Consider the following 16,619-nt stretch of genomic DNA (forward strand, 5'->3'; position numbering starts at 1 on the left):
TCTAATTGATACCCCAAAAATATCATTGCATGTAGCATTCATTTCATCTGCTTGTAAATCTTGAAATGTGCCACAGTCAGCTGTATGCATTATGTCATTATTTTGTTAAATAATTCATAACACGGTGTAATACAGTAGCGGCAGCTTTTATTTGAAGCAATGCCGCCGGCCGGGTGCGTGTGCGCAGCGTAGAGACGCGGCACGTTGCGGCGCACTGTGACGTCACAGTCACGTGCGCGCCCGGCTTCCCCGGGCTTCCCCGACACCCCTGGAGATTAAAGTAAGGTAAGCGGGGGTGCGGGGAAGCAGAGGGGCAGAGCAGGAGCCGAGTTCGGGGTCGGGAAGGGGGGGTAAATTGCGCGCGAAGTGGAGGGGGGGTGCGTGGGGGAAACGCGGTGGCGCGCGGTTTTGACTGGCGGCAGCCGGAGTAGATCCCGGCATGCCGTCGGCATTACTTCAAATAAAAGCTGCCGCCACTGTATGTCATGTGTTGTTGTTCATCTGAGGTTGTATTTACCCAATTTTTAGACCTGCTAAGGAACAGATGATTGTTATTATGTCCTGATATGTAAAACCATGGAATTCAAAGAGGGTGTACTTTCTTTTTCACACCACTGTATATGCAGCCTTTGATTACCTTTATTGAAACCTAATTACCTACAACAAAAGACAGGGGTGCCCAATGCTACATCCAATTGACAAAACATATGTGTATCCCTTGTACACCCCCCCTAAGTGATATTTGGGGGTCTGCTTCTTCTCTAGCTACTTCTTAGGGGTTGTGCTGTTCCTGTGTGGAAACAGGAGGGCTGAGTACTCCGCGGTGTTGTGGGGAGAACAGGACAGGTTTATAGGTTACTTTAGTTATTCATTAGTGCAGCGCCTCTAGTCAGCGTGGATCCTCTGTGATAGCAGTTTATGGTCCATACTGACACCTTTGTTCTTTCAGCAAGACAGTGAATCACACTGATTCTGGCACAACTGGATCTTTATTGCATGCAGGTTGAATAAACATAACAGGTGCATTCTTCCCTCAGCTTCCCTTAGTGAAAGGCACTGGTTAAGGCTTGAGGCCCATACCAGGCCTGGTGGACTCCTCCTCACATCTCCTACTGAGATGGAGGGCAGATGGTGCTCACTCCCAGAGGGGGAGAGAAACTGACAGAGAGAGACCCAGATTTTAGGAAAGTGCCAGTACTTATAGCCTTTGGGTTGGTGTTTTTAACCCTGCCCCTTAACAGAGCAGGTTGAATACTTATTTGATCACACACAGGATGTGATGACCTATCAGTACTCACCCTTCAGACTGACACTTTCTGCTTGTTGCTAAGGCCCGCCCTTGGATACATCTAATTCATCCAAGGCTGCAAAAGCATACAAAGTCTTTATGAAGGAATTAGCCCAACCACTGCCTGCACCTAACAGGGCTTACATTGGTAGGGCCCAGGAAAACGCATAGCTGCTGGGAGGCTATCCTACATATGGTAATAACTATAAAGTTAAATACTTCAATAATAATATTTTCTTGGTTATTTAGTTAGATCCTTTGGCCAAAGCATCATATGCCTGCATACCAACGCCAAGGTATAACCAAACTTTGCAGGTCCTAACACTACACTGCGAACCCTTCCTTTTATTTCTGTGTGAGGGGAAAGAAACATAGTGGATCCTGTTCTTGCCGCAAAATGAATAGACCTCCCAAGTTAAAAAGGTGAGGAGGAGTGAGCTCCCCCTTTTGATGCAAGAACAGGATCCACTATGGTTCTTTCCCCTCACACAGAAATAAAAGGAAGGGTTCACAGTGTAGTGTAGGACCTGCAAAGTTTGGTTATACCATGACGTGGTATGCAGGCTTATGATGCTTTGGCCAAATGATCTAACTAAATAACCAAGAAAATATTATTATTGAAGTATTTAACTTTATAGTTATTACCATATTTTGTCAATTGGATGTACAGTAGCATTCGGCACCCCTGTCTTTTGTTGTATACATTTGCCACGCTCAGTAGCACTCTTTTTGACATAAATATATATTCATGATGTGGTGGGTGTAGGAGTTTGAGCTAGCTGGGAATGTGTGTGCTAACCTAATTACCTAAGCTGATGGTAGATTCGATCTCCCGTGATTGATCAGCAAAGATCCTGCTTCCCAGGGTTCGCTTAATGGCTGCATTTCATTTTTAATCCACCCTTCAGTCATTATAACTCTGCAGCTACAAAGTGAACTTACATTACTAAGGTAACATTATCTATTGTTACAGTTTGCAGCTCAAACTGCTGGCAACATTGTCAACAAATTATCACAAACAGGAACGTCTTGCAAATATCTTGCACTGCTTGGGAAGTGGGCTAAAGCTGCTATAGAAATCAAAGGATGCTCAGTACAGTATATTAAAACTAATTAAAAATGGCATTAAGAGGACACAAATATATTGGTTAACATATTGGCAATATAAGACAATAGAGAAAGAAACTCTCACAATGCAAACCAAGGAATAGACAAGAGTAAGAGCTCTGTATGGAGCTGAAAAGTCTGTCAGATTGTGTATATTTAGTATATTTAACATCCTCTTCCACTCCAATTAAAGCTGCAGACCAAGCAATATTCTACGTATTTAAAAAAATATATATATATATCAGTTCTGTACTATGAGAAAATACTTGTAACATTAAAAAAACAACAACTCTGAATGACATTTTTAATGTATTAAACATTAACAAGCATTTTTTGTTTCTATAGCAACCATTTACAAAGTCACATCCCCTTCCTCTTCTGAAACCGGCTCTGGCACACCTCTTTTTGAGCCCTGCCCTCTCTCTAGCAGTGCACCAATTGTATCTAGTGACTGCCTGGTCACATGATCTTCCCCACAGAACATTGCATCTTTGGTCCTCTTCTGCTGCACTGACAGAAAGTTAGTGAACCCCTGAGCGGAATCTTCGCCGATCAATCACAGGAGAACGGATCGATCAACAACTTAGCTAATTTCTTATCATTGTATGGATTGTATTGATGCACATATTAAAAGGAGAAAATAAAAAAACAGCAGCTTGGACTGCTGCTTAAAACAATATTATCATACTGTTTTCACGACAACCCCTACCCTCCCTGCCCCCCTGATTTCAGTTGTTATTATTATAAAATGGACAATAAAATAACTTGTTAGAGAAAAATTGCATTACTGTAAGAGTTTAATAATTAAAAAAAATTTTTACTAAGTATTATCTAATAATACAGAATTGATTTATTTAAAAAAATAAATAAATAAACACATGTAGGATATCGCTTGGATTTTAATGATGAAGAAAATGTATAGAAAGCAGCAATCGTAGTTGCAATTACCAGAAGGTATCTTTAAAACAGCATTAGAGGTGATATGCGTTACCAAAGTGGAAGGGACCCGCAGTGTCTTCCTGTCCTCTGGGTATTACAGTGTTTATCTCCACGCTCCTTCCTTGCTTCGTCAGGAGTCTTTCAGCATTTTGACTGCTGACGAAGCAAGGATTACTCTTGTGAAATGCGTTGGGCTGTTTGACTCTACACGCAGCACTGTAGCTGTCTGCAGCACCACAGAGACTCTGATCTACTCCACTCCGGGACTCCGGAAGTGATGCAACGTCACTCCGACATGACCAGGGCACCGGACGTAGGCAACACCGACCACTCCAGGGACATGGACGATACCCGTTTGCGGGGCGCAGTGCAGTGAGGTTTTGGCAGGACCTCTTACGTTCTCCGGAGTGGCATCTCCTTCTACTACAATGCAGCGACATATGGCATCACATTGTTATGTCAACGTGGCACCATGTAACGTTGCGGCACATGTAACATAACAGAGTCATGTAATGTCATGGCACCATGACAACGCAACGCTGCACGAGGAGGTGCCACTCCGGAGAAGGTAAGAGCTACAGAGGCCCCACTCTCCTAGCAATCAGTTTAATTCTTGTGGGGAAGAGCACGGGACCTCTGTAACCGCAGGGCTTGGTGCAATGGACTGGAAGGCAGACGCCGCGGGTCCCTCCTGCTGAGGTAACGCAGGTAACGCATATCACCTCTGTTAAAGATACCTTCTGGTAATGGCAACAATGATTGCTGCTATCTATACATTTTCTATATCATTAGAAAGGTTTCAGACTATCAGGTGCTTGAGTGCTCTTGTGCTGCCCTCTCCCTAGTATGCTTTGTATCACAGGAGGTTTGGAACGCCGGCCTGAAGCACCAACACCTGTTCTGAACTAAGAGCTTTTGTTGCAGGACCTTTTCCCGGCATTTTTATTGCCACCAGCATTATTGTTATCATTGTTGTTTTTATTTCAGTGTATTCTAGGTACTTCATGATTTATGTCACCCTTGCTGTTAAGTATATAGTTTAAGAACCTGTATCCGAGATAAATATTTGTTGTTTTTATTGTGGTGGGGACTACTGAAAGTGGCCACCACCAGGATTTTCTGTATTCTTTTGATGTCAACTGATATTTTTGTGACTTTATATAGGACCTTTATGGGGAAGCTGGAGTTCTATATTGAACACAGTGAAAACATTGGACTTAATAAGGTTTGCTTATTCTGGAAGTGTGGTGACAGGAAGTGACTTTGGGGTTTGTGGCTGATAAAACAATAGGATAGTTTGTGAATGCCTATCATGTATATCATTGATAACAGATGGCTTAAACAGAAACTGTTTTTAGAATGCCTTACTCACTGAAGGGGTTAATTACAATAATCTTTAATAACCGTGCATGTTTGCAAAAGCATTTGAGTGATCACTGTTGCTTTGACACAATTTAGGTCTCTAACCAACATGCTGTGAAGATGCTTTCCATTGCTGGAGAAGAGATCAGCTCAATTCAAGTGAATGAGACTAAAATCTTCTCCAGCACAAGGAAGCCACTCTACAGCACACTGAATAAGTTAGTCTGAACAAGTTTTGCAAAACAGGCTCTCTGGTTGAGCTCTGCACCAGGGTGGACCTTCTGCTGCCTGTCTATGTCCTTGTCTTGCACGAATTGCCTTCCTGGTCATTAACCTATAGTTTTATCTGTGCTGTTTGACACAGTGCCTTCTCTTTCTCACTGTCTAGGTTGGAACGAATGATGTGACCTTGGTGAACATTCACTTGTCCCCTCCCCTAGGAGAAACTGGCAAGCACGAGAGCCACAAATCGACAACCTTTGGTCAAACACTACAGGAGACCCTGAAAGGTATGCAAAGAAGGCAAGGGCAGTGCAGCACAAACATGACCCAACCTGCCACTGAAAGTAATTCCAAGAATGCTTCAAAGCAGCACGCGGTCTGCTGTTTATTCAACAACCTCCCACACTAACAGGAACCGTGGTGGTAATCAATCACTGATCAGCTTGCAAGACTATAGCTTAAAGTTACACAATATGCACCTGGTTGATATCCTTGCTCTGGCTCAACTAATTGGGAGGTCCTTCTCGTTTATTATGCTGGCACTGGCATCAATGCAAGCAGGACCTAAGGGAATGTAGCTAGTTTTAAAAATATATAAAAGTAATGCACACCTTAAATATACACACACACACACACACATCTGTGTGCAATGAAAAAATATATTCATATACTGTAGAAACTACAATAACAGCTTTAAATAAAGAGGCATTTATCCAATCTCAGTTAGTATTCAAACACTATTTTCCCAATCACTATATACAGTTTAATGACGAAAAAAGGTGTGTATGTATTGTGATGTCCACACCACGTTGCAGTCTCTTTTATCCAGATCAAAGGCAGGGAAACGTAGTGTTGATGCACAGGAGGGTTTATTTGCCAGGTACAAAGCAGGAACAGTGTTAACTTATAACATAAAACAGAAACAAAAACCTAACTCCTTTTCAGAGTTCTGACTAACACAGCTTAGTCCCTAACTAACAGTGGTGGAAACTAAGCTCTTTCCCCACTTTAGACACTGTACCTGCAGCTTCCCTTTGCAGTATCTCACAGGGCTGTCTATGTGTGTGCCTTCAGATAAGCACAGCAGTAGCACAGGAAGCTGTCTGTGCTGCCTTTTAACCTTGAAGCTCATTAATTAGGGCTCAGGTGAGAGTGAAGGGAACAAACCATGGAAGGTGCTGGGTCCTATGTACCTCCCCTCAAACACCTTTTGCTTCAATATATCACAATTCCCCCCCCCCCCCCTTTGCTCAATCGTTATCGGGTGAGCACTTGAAAATAGGGAGGTGTATATTCGGGACAATGCATCAGCATTTCCATGTTTTTCGAGCCTGGCCTGTGTTCAACTGTGAACTGGAAACCATGGAGACTCAAAAACCAGCGAGTTACACGAGCATTATTTTCCTTATTTTGTTGCGTGTACTTTAAGGGTGCATGGTCCGTTATTAGGGTAAGTTTTCTCCCTAACAAATAATATTTTAGAGTCTGTAATGCCCATTTGATGGCCAAGCCCTCTTTCTCAACTACGGCACATCTCTTCTCATGGACAGTTAGCTTTCGGCTGATATATATGATGGGGTGTTCCTCCGTTCCGACTCTTTGTGACAGGACCGCTCCTATTCCTACACTGGCGACACACTTTATTCGAGCTCGGCTAGTCCCACGAATTCGGGTATACTCGGGTGTATTGAGGTTTGTGACTGTTTTCTGGCCGAGTGCATTGCGTTATTTTCCAGGCAGGGATTGAAGCATTTTATTCCCGCTGGCTGCAATACTGCACAGTATATATATATATACTGCATTACAATTCATGAATTTATGCCATCTGGTAGACACGCGAAGCATTGCAGCCTATTAAATCCTAATCATTATCATTTAACAGATCAGCCGCCCGTCAGCCAGGCATGAACCATGGCTGGGAAGGCAAACGCAACGGGGCTTGTCTGAGGTGAGGAGCGGCGCATTCCAGGTATCTGCCAGGTACATACTGGGTATTTGCTCGAATAAAGTGTGTCGCAGCAGTACATCGGAAGCGTCACACTGAACCTGAAAGTCCCTGGTGAAGGCCGGGGTGATTAGGATGGGATGAGCACATAAGGCGTCTTTTAAGCTTTGGAAAGCTTTCTCCGCCTGGTCAGACCACTTCACCATGACCGAACTCTTCCCTTTCGTTAGGTCGGACAGAGGGGTTGAGAGGGTGGCAAAGTCTGGTATAAAGCGACGGTAGTAACCGGCCAGGCCGAGGAAGGCTTTAACCTGTTTCTTAGTTACTGGTCTTGGCCACTCCCTAATTGTCTTCAGCTTTGCCTCCTGCAGTTTCACAAGCCCTCTACCAACCATATACCCTAAGTACTTGGTCTCTTCTAAACCGATGGCACACTTAGCAGGGTTTGCCGTCAGACCCGCTTCCTCCAGGGAGTCTAGAACTGCCTGTACCTTTTCCAGATGAGAGTCCCAGTCATTACTGTGAATGATAACATCATCCAGGTAGCTCGCGGCATAGTCTGTATGGGACTTAAACACCCGGTCCATCAATCTCTGAAAGGTTGCTGGAGCCCCATTTAGACCGAAGGGTAGGACCTTATATTGGTATAGCCCGCTTGGTGTGGAAAATGCCGTTTTTTCTTTAGCAGCCTGTGTTAGAGGTACCTGCCAATGCCCCTTAGTCAGATCAAGGGTAGTTAAGTATCGGCATCACCTACCCTGTCTATCAGTTCGTCAACCTGTGGCACAGGGTATGTATCAAATTTGGAGACTGCATTTAGTTTCCTAAAATCATGACAGAACCTGATCGAGCTATCCGGTTTCGTAACCAACACGATAGGGCTCGACCAGTTACTGAATGAGTCCTCGATTACGTCGAGGTCCAACATTTTCTGTACCTCCTCTTTAACAGCCTGTCGCCTGGCCTCAGGTAATCTATAGGGCTTAAGATGTATTACCTTCCCAGGTTCTGTATGGATGTTATGCTCAATAACCAAGGTTCTCCCGGGTACAGGGGAGAAAACTCAGGCATTGCGCACAAGAAACTCCTTTACCTCTTGTTTCTGAGGGCCAGACAAGGTGTCAGCAATTTTCACTTCAGGAACAGAAGGTTCCCTAGATGGTACAGTCCGAACTACAGTAACCAACGCTTCCCTCTCTTTCCAGGGCTTTAAGAGATTCACATGATACAACTGTTCTGGCTTCCTCCTCCCGGGCTGTCTAACTCTATAATTGACCTCTCCTACTCTTTCTAGGACTTCGTAGGGTCCCCGCCAAGTGGCCAAAAATTTACATTCTACTGTAGGTACCAGCACTAACACCTTATCTCCCGGCCCAAACACCTTAAGTCTGGCATTCCGGTTATAAGAGTTCTGTTGTGAACTCTGGGCTTGCTGCATGTGTTGTCGCACAATCGGCAACACTGCTGCAATGCGATCCTGCATCTGGGAAATATGCTCGATTATGCTACGGTGGGGTGTTGACTCTGTTTCCCAGGTCTCTTTGAGCATATCAAGTATACCTCGTGGGTGTCTCCCATACAACAACTCAAAAGGGGAGTAACCTGTAGATGCCTGAGGAACTTCTCTTACGGCAAACAATAAATTCGGTAAGAGAAAATCCCAGTTTTTACCATCTCGGTCTATGGCCTTCCGTAACATATGTTTTAGAGTCTTGTTAAACCGCTCCACTAGGCTGTCAGTTTGCGGGTGATAGACTGAGGTGTGTAAATGTTTGATATTCAACAACCTGCATAGCTCTTTCGTAACCCGGGACATAAAAGGGGTTCCTTGGTCTGTTAATATTTCCTTGGGGACCCCGACCCGAGTAAACAACAACATTAATTCTTTGGCTATGCCTTTAGCGGATGTATTCCGGAGGGGAACCGCTTCCGGATATTTTGTTGCATAGTCTACAATGACTAGAATGTGTTGATGGCCCCGTGCTGACTTTGGTAATGGGCCTACCAGATCCATTCCGATACGTTCAAAAGGAACTTCAATAATGGGCAAGGGTACTAACGGACTACGGAACGATTTTACTGGTGAGGTCATTTGACACTCTGGACATGTCTCACAATAACGTTCAACGTCTTGGTGTAGACCCGGCCAGTAAAATCGCTCCTTTATTCTATCAGTGGTTTTCTTTACCCCTAGGTGTCCTCCCAGGATATGGCTATGGGCCAGGTCCATTACCTGACTTCTAAAGGGCTTTGGCACCAGTAGCTGCTCTAACCTATAAGGGTCTTCTCTTTCTACCCTATACACTAAGTCATTGTTGTAGACAAAGTAGGGTGGTGATGGCGTAACCTCAGGGTTAACTGGTACCCCATTTATGCTCACTACTATGGCTTTGGCGTTTACTAGCGTCAAATCGTCTAGTTGGGCAGAGGCAAACTTTACGGGAGCAACCTGTAAATCCTGAAAATCTAGTTCTGGGGGGTCCTCAACCTCAGGTCCTTCACCTGCCATAACCTCTAACAGAGAACCAGGGTCTACTGGATCGGGAACCTCAGACCTCAAGGGCACATCCTGAACACAATCAGACTTCCTTTCCCACAGTTCCCAAAACCATGGGAAATCCTGACCCACTAGGACCTCATACATCAGATTCGGCACTATCCCGACCTGATGATGTACTGGGCCGATGGGGTTTTCTATGTACACTCGTGCAGCCGGGTAAGTGCGATCATCCCCATGGATACAGGTTACCTGTAAGGAGACCCCTGGTAGAAACCCAGACTTGACTAGACGTGCAGCGACCAATGTAACTGTACTACCAGTGTCAAGCATTGCACTTACAGGTATCCCATCTATTTTGACTTCACACATCCTATTCCTCTCTAAATGACCTTTCCCTATCACAGTCTGCTTAACAGCAGGAACCCCGCACGAAAAATACCCCACAGAAATGTCACATTGCATTCGGTCAAGGTTCATAGAGCAAACTGCTGCCACATGTCCAAGTTCATAACATTTGTAGCACTCAGTGTACTTCCCAAAACTGGGTCGGGGTTTTTTCTCCAGTCTATTGGAAGGAGTGGGACTTGTATTCCGGGCCATCTCCTCAGCAGCAAAGTGGCATTTCACTAAAGCAACCAACTGCTCTGCGCTTTGGGGGCCATTCTGGCAGACCCACTTCTGGACGGTGCGAGGAAGACCCCGCAGGAACCGGTCTATGACAACCCTTTCAACGACGGCGGCGGCTGCACATTCGTCAGGCTGGAGCCATTTCCGCGCAGAGTGAATGAGGTCATAGAGTTGGGAGCGTGGAGCCTTTTCTGCATCGTAACGCCAGGAGTGGAACCGCTGGGCCCGAACTGCGACAGTGACACCTAGAGTGTCATAATCTCAACCTTCAGGGTTTCATAGTTTTTTACTTGCTCTGGCTCCAAGTCATAATAGGCCTTCTGCGAGTCCCCCACCAGGAAAGGAGCAATTATTCCAGCCCACTGCTCAACTGGCCACCCTTCGCGTACTGCGGTGCGCTCGAAAATTGACAGGTACGCCTCAACGTCATCGTCCATCGTCATTTTCTGAATAAGGTGCGATTTTACCTGGTGAGCGACCTGTGGGGCCACGCTAGTCTGGGCGGTAATTTTCTCCCCCAAGACTCGGAGCTCCTGGGGTAGGTGAAGTTGCGCCTCGTGTTGCTCTTCTTTTAGCGTCTGATGTAGGTACAGCGCCATCTGCTGTACTAACGCCGCAGTACTTTCAGTTTGTGACTTTGTCATCTGTTGTAAGTTATCATTATTGGATTTTGACATCTCCTGCAAACCCCGCAATAGGATAGCAGCATTTTCTGTTTGCTTGTACTGGAGCGAGGTTAGAAATGCCTCCATTTTCCACTTTCACTGCCATGTGGACTGCCCGCACTAAACTCCACCAATTGTGATGTCCACACCACGTTGCAGTCTCTTTTATCCAGATCAAATGCAGGGAAACGTAGTGTTGATGCACAGGAGGGTTTATTTGCCAGGTACAAAGCAGGAACAGGGTTAACTTATAACATAAAACAGAAACAAAAACCTAACTCCTTCTCAGAGTTCTGACTAACACAGCTTAGTCCCTAACTAACAGTGGGGGAAACTAAGCTCTTTCCCCACTTTAGACACTGTACCTGCAGCTTCCCTTTGCAGTATCTCACAGGGCTGTCTGTGTGTGTGCCTTCAGATCAGCACAGCAGCAGCACAGGAAGCTGTCTGTGCTGCCTTTTAACCTTGAAGTTCATTAATTAGGGCTCAGATGAGAGTGAAGGGAACACAGCCTGGAAGGTGCTGGGTCCTATGTACCTCCCCTCAAACACCTTTTGCTTCAATATATCACAGTGTGTATATGTATGTGTGTGTGTGTGTGTGTGTGTGTGTGTGTGTGTGTGTGTGTGTGTGTGTGTGTGTGTGTGTGTGTGTGTGTGTGTGTGTGTGTGTGTGTGTGTGTGTGTGTGTATATATACCGTATTTCCTCGATTCTAGGACGCACTTTTTTTTCTATTTTCACATTGCTAAAATAGCTCTGCGTTTTAGAATCGATGTATTAAAAAAAAATCAGCTAGGGGGCGCTGCTGCAGATGCTTGCCGGGATATTCACAATGTGCATAACAAGCACATGGCTGCGATCACCCCCCCCCTCTCCCCTTCCCATGAGGTGCACAGGGATCGGAAATGCCTGCCAGGGCACATCAACATTGCCCAGAAGCCCCCCCCCCCTTCCTGAATCCCCGTGTGAAATGCAGGAAGTGCAGAGGTAGCTGTGTCTCTCTGTGTGTCTCTAGATGTGTTTCTGTATGTTTGTCTGTCTGTGTGTGTGTGTGTATGTGTTTGTCACTCTATGTCTGTGTGTATGTGTGTGTGTGTGTCTCTCTCTCTCTCTGTCTGTGTGTCACTCTCTGTGTCTCTGTCTGAGTGTGTGTGTGTGTGTGTGTGTGTGTGTGTGTGTGTACGTGTGCGTCTCTCTGTCTGTGTGTCACTCTCTGTGTCTCTGTCTGAGTGTGTGTGTGTGTGTGTGTGTGTGTGTGTGTGTGTGTGTGTGTGTGTGTGTGTGTGTGTGTGTCTGTGTCTGTGTCTGTGTCTGTGTCTGTCTCTCTGCTATCAAAAGCAAGAGAGGAGATTGTTAGAACATGTTCTTTTTACTTTAAGGAAAGCAATGAGTACAGGAATAAAAAGGTACTTGGTAACATCATAAAAAGGGGCCACTAAATGTAAATAGCTAAAATCCCCCCCACACTGCCACTGCCCCTGCCATTATTTGTTTCTCTCTCTCTGTCTGTGTGTTCTCCTCCCCCCCATCCTCTTCCCCCCCATTCTCTTTCCTCCCTCCCATTCTCTTTCCCCCCCCATTCTCTTTCCTCCCCCCCATTCTCTTTCCTCCCCCATTCTGCCTGTCGCTCCCCATTCTGTGTCTGCCTCTCTCTCCCCATTAGTTATTGAAGTGTCATGTGACCCTGCTAGTTAAAAAAATAAACAAAAAAAATCTGCACATTTAATACAGTGAGATTTTTTTTCCCCCAATTTTTTTTTATTAAATCAAGGGTGCGTCTTAGAATTGATGGCATCTTAGAATCGAGGAAATAGGGTATATATATATATATATATATATATATATATACACACACACACACACACACACACACACACACACACACACACACACACACACACACACACACACACACACACACACATGAATGCACTTAATTTATACAGTATATGAATTGAATTTTGACTGCTTGCCTCAGAAATCTGGTCTGATTGAGGACCATGATAAGAGCTTTGAGAAACAAAGACTCCAGGCTGTACACATGCATACCTGACAAATAAAACTAACTCCAGTTCTACAGACCAACATTTGTAACCGATCAGCAAATAGGAACACAAAACCAGGACACATCACACTGATGACCTTAAGTTAGTTGACCGGTATGTGCAAGGACCAGTATGTTACTGTACTGTATCTTGGATACTATACAGTGTAAAGCTCTGAGTACTTAAAAGATTGGAGGTGGGCATCTGTTGACGTGTACATTTCTGGTGCAAGTGTTTTGTCTCTTTAATATATCACCATTGTGATTTCATTGCAACATACTGTATAACTTGTTAATATTTGGTTGACCATTGTTTGTTCCTACATCACTAGGGGAGAAGGATGTGATCATCTTGGGAGGTTTTAACCTCCCACCAGACAGCAGCGACTTCGATACGCTGAGGAAAGAGAAGTTCCAAAACCTGCTTCCCGCAAACACATTTACAAACATTAGCACAAAGATCCCACAAGGCAACAAATCCCTTGACAACATCTGGATCAGTAAAAGCCTGAAGAAGGTTTGCACAGGTAATAATAATAATCAGTAAGGTGATGGTATGCATGGGGTTATGAAACATCTTTTATTTTTTTAAATGGCAATCCTGCACGTTCAGTCCTATTACCTCTTCATTTCTGTTCTTACTGCTTAAACATTTAAAAAATAGGGTCGGAAGAGCTCTGTTTATTAACATATTTAGGCTTTCCAGAATTCACAGGACTACTATTTTTTTAGCACTTAACCAGTGTTTACAACAATAGTTATTGGGACATATATGCAGCAAAAGATAAATTAGCAGAGAGTTAAAGAAGAATTTGAACAGAGAAAAAATTATAATCTGAAAATTACAGAGGTTAGGTACTGTAACCTAGTAAAAAAAATATCTGTTATATTCCTTCCACAAATCTACTGGCAGATAACTGAAACATTAAAAGTATACTCCCTCTTACATTTTTTTTTTTTTTATGTAACCCTGCTTGCCCGGCTCTTAAGTAGTTTACATCAGAGAGTCTATGGACATGGCAATGCTCAGTCTTGGTTACCTTGTCAGTGTGCTGGGTTCCTACAGACTGGGCATTGGTAAGCAGTGATGGGTGCCAGGAACTTTATTCATTCAAACAGCAGCTTTATTATCCTTTAGGCACAGTCTCACATATATTATATACAGTGTATCTTGTATATCCACTTGAGTGTCATTCGGATATGCTGTTTGGGCTGCATCCCTAGCTGCCCCTGTCTCAGACCACTAGGGAGGTACTGAGGCTTTATACTTCTTATGTTACCTATAGGATCCCTGGTCTATGGTGTCGGTAGTGCTCCATATCCACTGGGCCCCTGGCGGGCCTGGTACTACTTTTTATCTGTTATCAGCTTCTCAGTCTTGGGTACTGAATGCCACCACATGCCCTTCTGGGTGTGAGTGAGCTATGGACCTTCCGATGGGGCTGGTCCAACTATGCTTTTGGGCTGCGGCCTGTAGCACCCCCTCTGGGCATAGGCTGCCTCTTTGTGAACTTTTAGAGTAGCGTGGAGCCATCACTATGGGATGCTTTCTAAACAGGGTACTGTCCCTAACGAAACAACAATAAAAGGGATCCTTATCTTAGACTTATCTATACTGTACACTGAACTTATATACACTAAACACAGTGAGGTTCCACTGCCGTCTACTGCATACACCTGACCTTCTAGAAGTCTATCCCATCTGTATATCCTGCCATGATGTCACTATCACTGGGCAGAAGAGAGCAGGGCTATGATTCTGCCTTGTCACCCAGCACGTGTGATGGGGAAAGGGCGTTACCCTGTGTGGGCCAACACAGTTAACCCCTTTAGGCCATAGTAATCCCAAAGGGGGGTTACATTTAGAAATGTACAGTAAACCAATGAAATATGTAGCACCCTGATTTCTTCTTTTTACAAAAGTAAATAAGTTTAGCTCTTTAATTTTCCAGAAAAAAACACACCTGAAGTAAAGCTTTTTTTTATCTCTGAGAAACAAAGAAAGGAGAGAAAAAATTATTTATCCTCATTAAAAGGTCTATATTGAGCTAACCCAACCTTGTAAGACTTATGAATCATACACATCCTGTCTCTTTTTACACTTTCAACGCCCCCTAATTAATACGCACGTTTTTTTTCACATTTCTTTTTACGTTTCAAGTTTTCTCGTAATTCATTTTTTTTCCATCTAGAAATAGTTGTATTATAACTTATGCCAAGGGTTACGATAAATCCAATTGACTCACAATTGCGAGTTAGACGGAGCACTAACTCTACACAGAGTATATAAAAATATTTTCTTGATGAACTGCATTTTCATTTGCACTAAATACAGACCAAAAAATAGGTCCATGTTAAAAATTTGACATTATTTCCAATAAAAGCAGGTTTTCAGACATGGCAACTTCAACAACAAAAAAATGCCTGTACATACTGTACTGCACGCTTGCTCCCCTCCCTACTACACACCTGTGTGTCTAAGGACATAGCAGCTGAGAACCACTGTACTAGGAGACATCTGTGCAATATATAGAAATATGGTTCTGCAAAAGAAAAATGTCTTTGCTCATTTACTATGATAAGACTTATAACACATGGAGTTTGTTTGTTGGTAGAATTAGTGGCCCAGTGTTTAAGATAATGGACCGTGAAGCAGTTTGAAGTCCATTTGACAACTCCTTGTCATCGCATCTCTCTGTGCTCTGGCAATGTAAACTTCAACTCATGGCCCCTAGTCAACTTCCTAGTTATAGAAAATAGATAATTTCCACTCAATTGAAATGGGATCAAAATCTTCTCCAGCACAGGCAAGCGTTCACAGCATATCGAATAAGGGCCATTGTGTGGGTAATACAGTTCTATGTACAGTATAGTGCTACATCTACTAGAATAGTCATATTAGAACAACATATTATTATGAACATAAGAGCATTTGTGAATCTTCCATCCACTAAAGCCCTGTGTCGCTTCCTCCATTGCAGGTCACTCTGTAGTAGTGAGAGAAGGCCTTACTAATCCTTGGATCCCAGATAACTGGTCCTGGGGAGGCGTGGCATCAGAACACTGCCCTGTATTAGCAGAATTTTACATGGAAAAAGACTGCACCAAGAAGGAGATGGCTCCCAAGGCAAATGGAGTCACAGTGGAACGCAATGACGCAAACACAAAACACGAAAGATGAAGAAGCAGAGGGTCCCGTACCATCAGCCCAGAGAAGCAAGGAGGGAGATGTTCCCTCGCACGTCATGACTGTGAACCCTGAATCAGAACTGTTATGCCTTGCATATTAATGTTTGGTTTTGAAATATCCCACCGCCTCTCATCCTGTATGTGGATGTGTTAGAATACATCAGCTCCCGTCTTAATTTTCCGTGTCACACTTCAGTGGACGCCTGTGTGCCACAACTGGTCAAATTAGGATCCCTATAGAAAATGTAAGAGAAAAGGGGGAAAAATACTTTAAAATCTATTTGAATCCCACTTTTCTTTCCCGTTTATTTGTAACTGATTCTTGTAAAGCGATGCAATAACAAAAGACTATAACAGAGGAGACCTCTAACACTGTAGCAACTTTTTCTCAATTAAATTAATGAAATGATATAGAACTTGCAGGAATTCTTATGGCATACGGTTGGTTTGTCGTAACAATATATGAAGCAGCTGTCTTAGTTCATTTTCAAGCACTTTTAAGTGGAATCAGCATTTCTGGCAGCACACACATCGCACAAAGGGAATGAGTAAATGTCAGGTTCTACTTGAGCTGTACTAACTTATGATAAAGTATTTCTAGTCACTTTTTGCCCTCAAAACAAGTTCTTCTCAGAGAAAGTTCAACTTGTCTGAGTAAAGAGTGGGTTTATATATCAAGTTTTGGCAACGTGTGCTCAGGTGAACAGAAGGAAAAAAAAACGTTAGTTAT

The 16,619-nt window shown here is 43.8% G+C and overlaps 1 protein-coding gene across 2 annotated transcripts in view; it reads left to right on the forward strand.

Annotated features, from left to right (window-relative positions):
• The window catches only part of EEPD1 (endonuclease/exonuclease/phosphatase family domain containing 1), a 137,311-nt gene extending 120,996 nt beyond the window's left edge, over positions 1 to 16,315 (forward strand). For both annotated transcript variants that reach the window (XM_075586620.1, XM_075586619.1), the window contains 3 exons: positions 5,085 to 5,205; positions 13,033 to 13,227; positions 15,682 to 16,315. In XM_075586620.1, coding sequence (XP_075442735.1) covers positions 5,085 to 5,205; positions 13,033 to 13,227; positions 15,682 to 15,881 — 516 coding nt within the window. In that variant the 3' untranslated portion in view covers positions 15,882 to 16,315. The remainder of the gene's footprint in view (positions 1 to 5,084; positions 5,206 to 13,032; positions 13,228 to 15,681) is intronic.
• Positions 16,316 to 16,619: the final 304 nt, after the last annotated feature.

The sequence above is a fragment of the Ascaphus truei genome, chromosome 2 (genome assembly GCF_040206685.1).
Source record: "Ascaphus truei isolate aAscTru1 chromosome 2, aAscTru1.hap1, whole genome shotgun sequence".
Classification (NCBI taxonomy): Eukaryota; Metazoa; Chordata; class Amphibia; order Anura; family Ascaphidae; genus Ascaphus; species Ascaphus truei.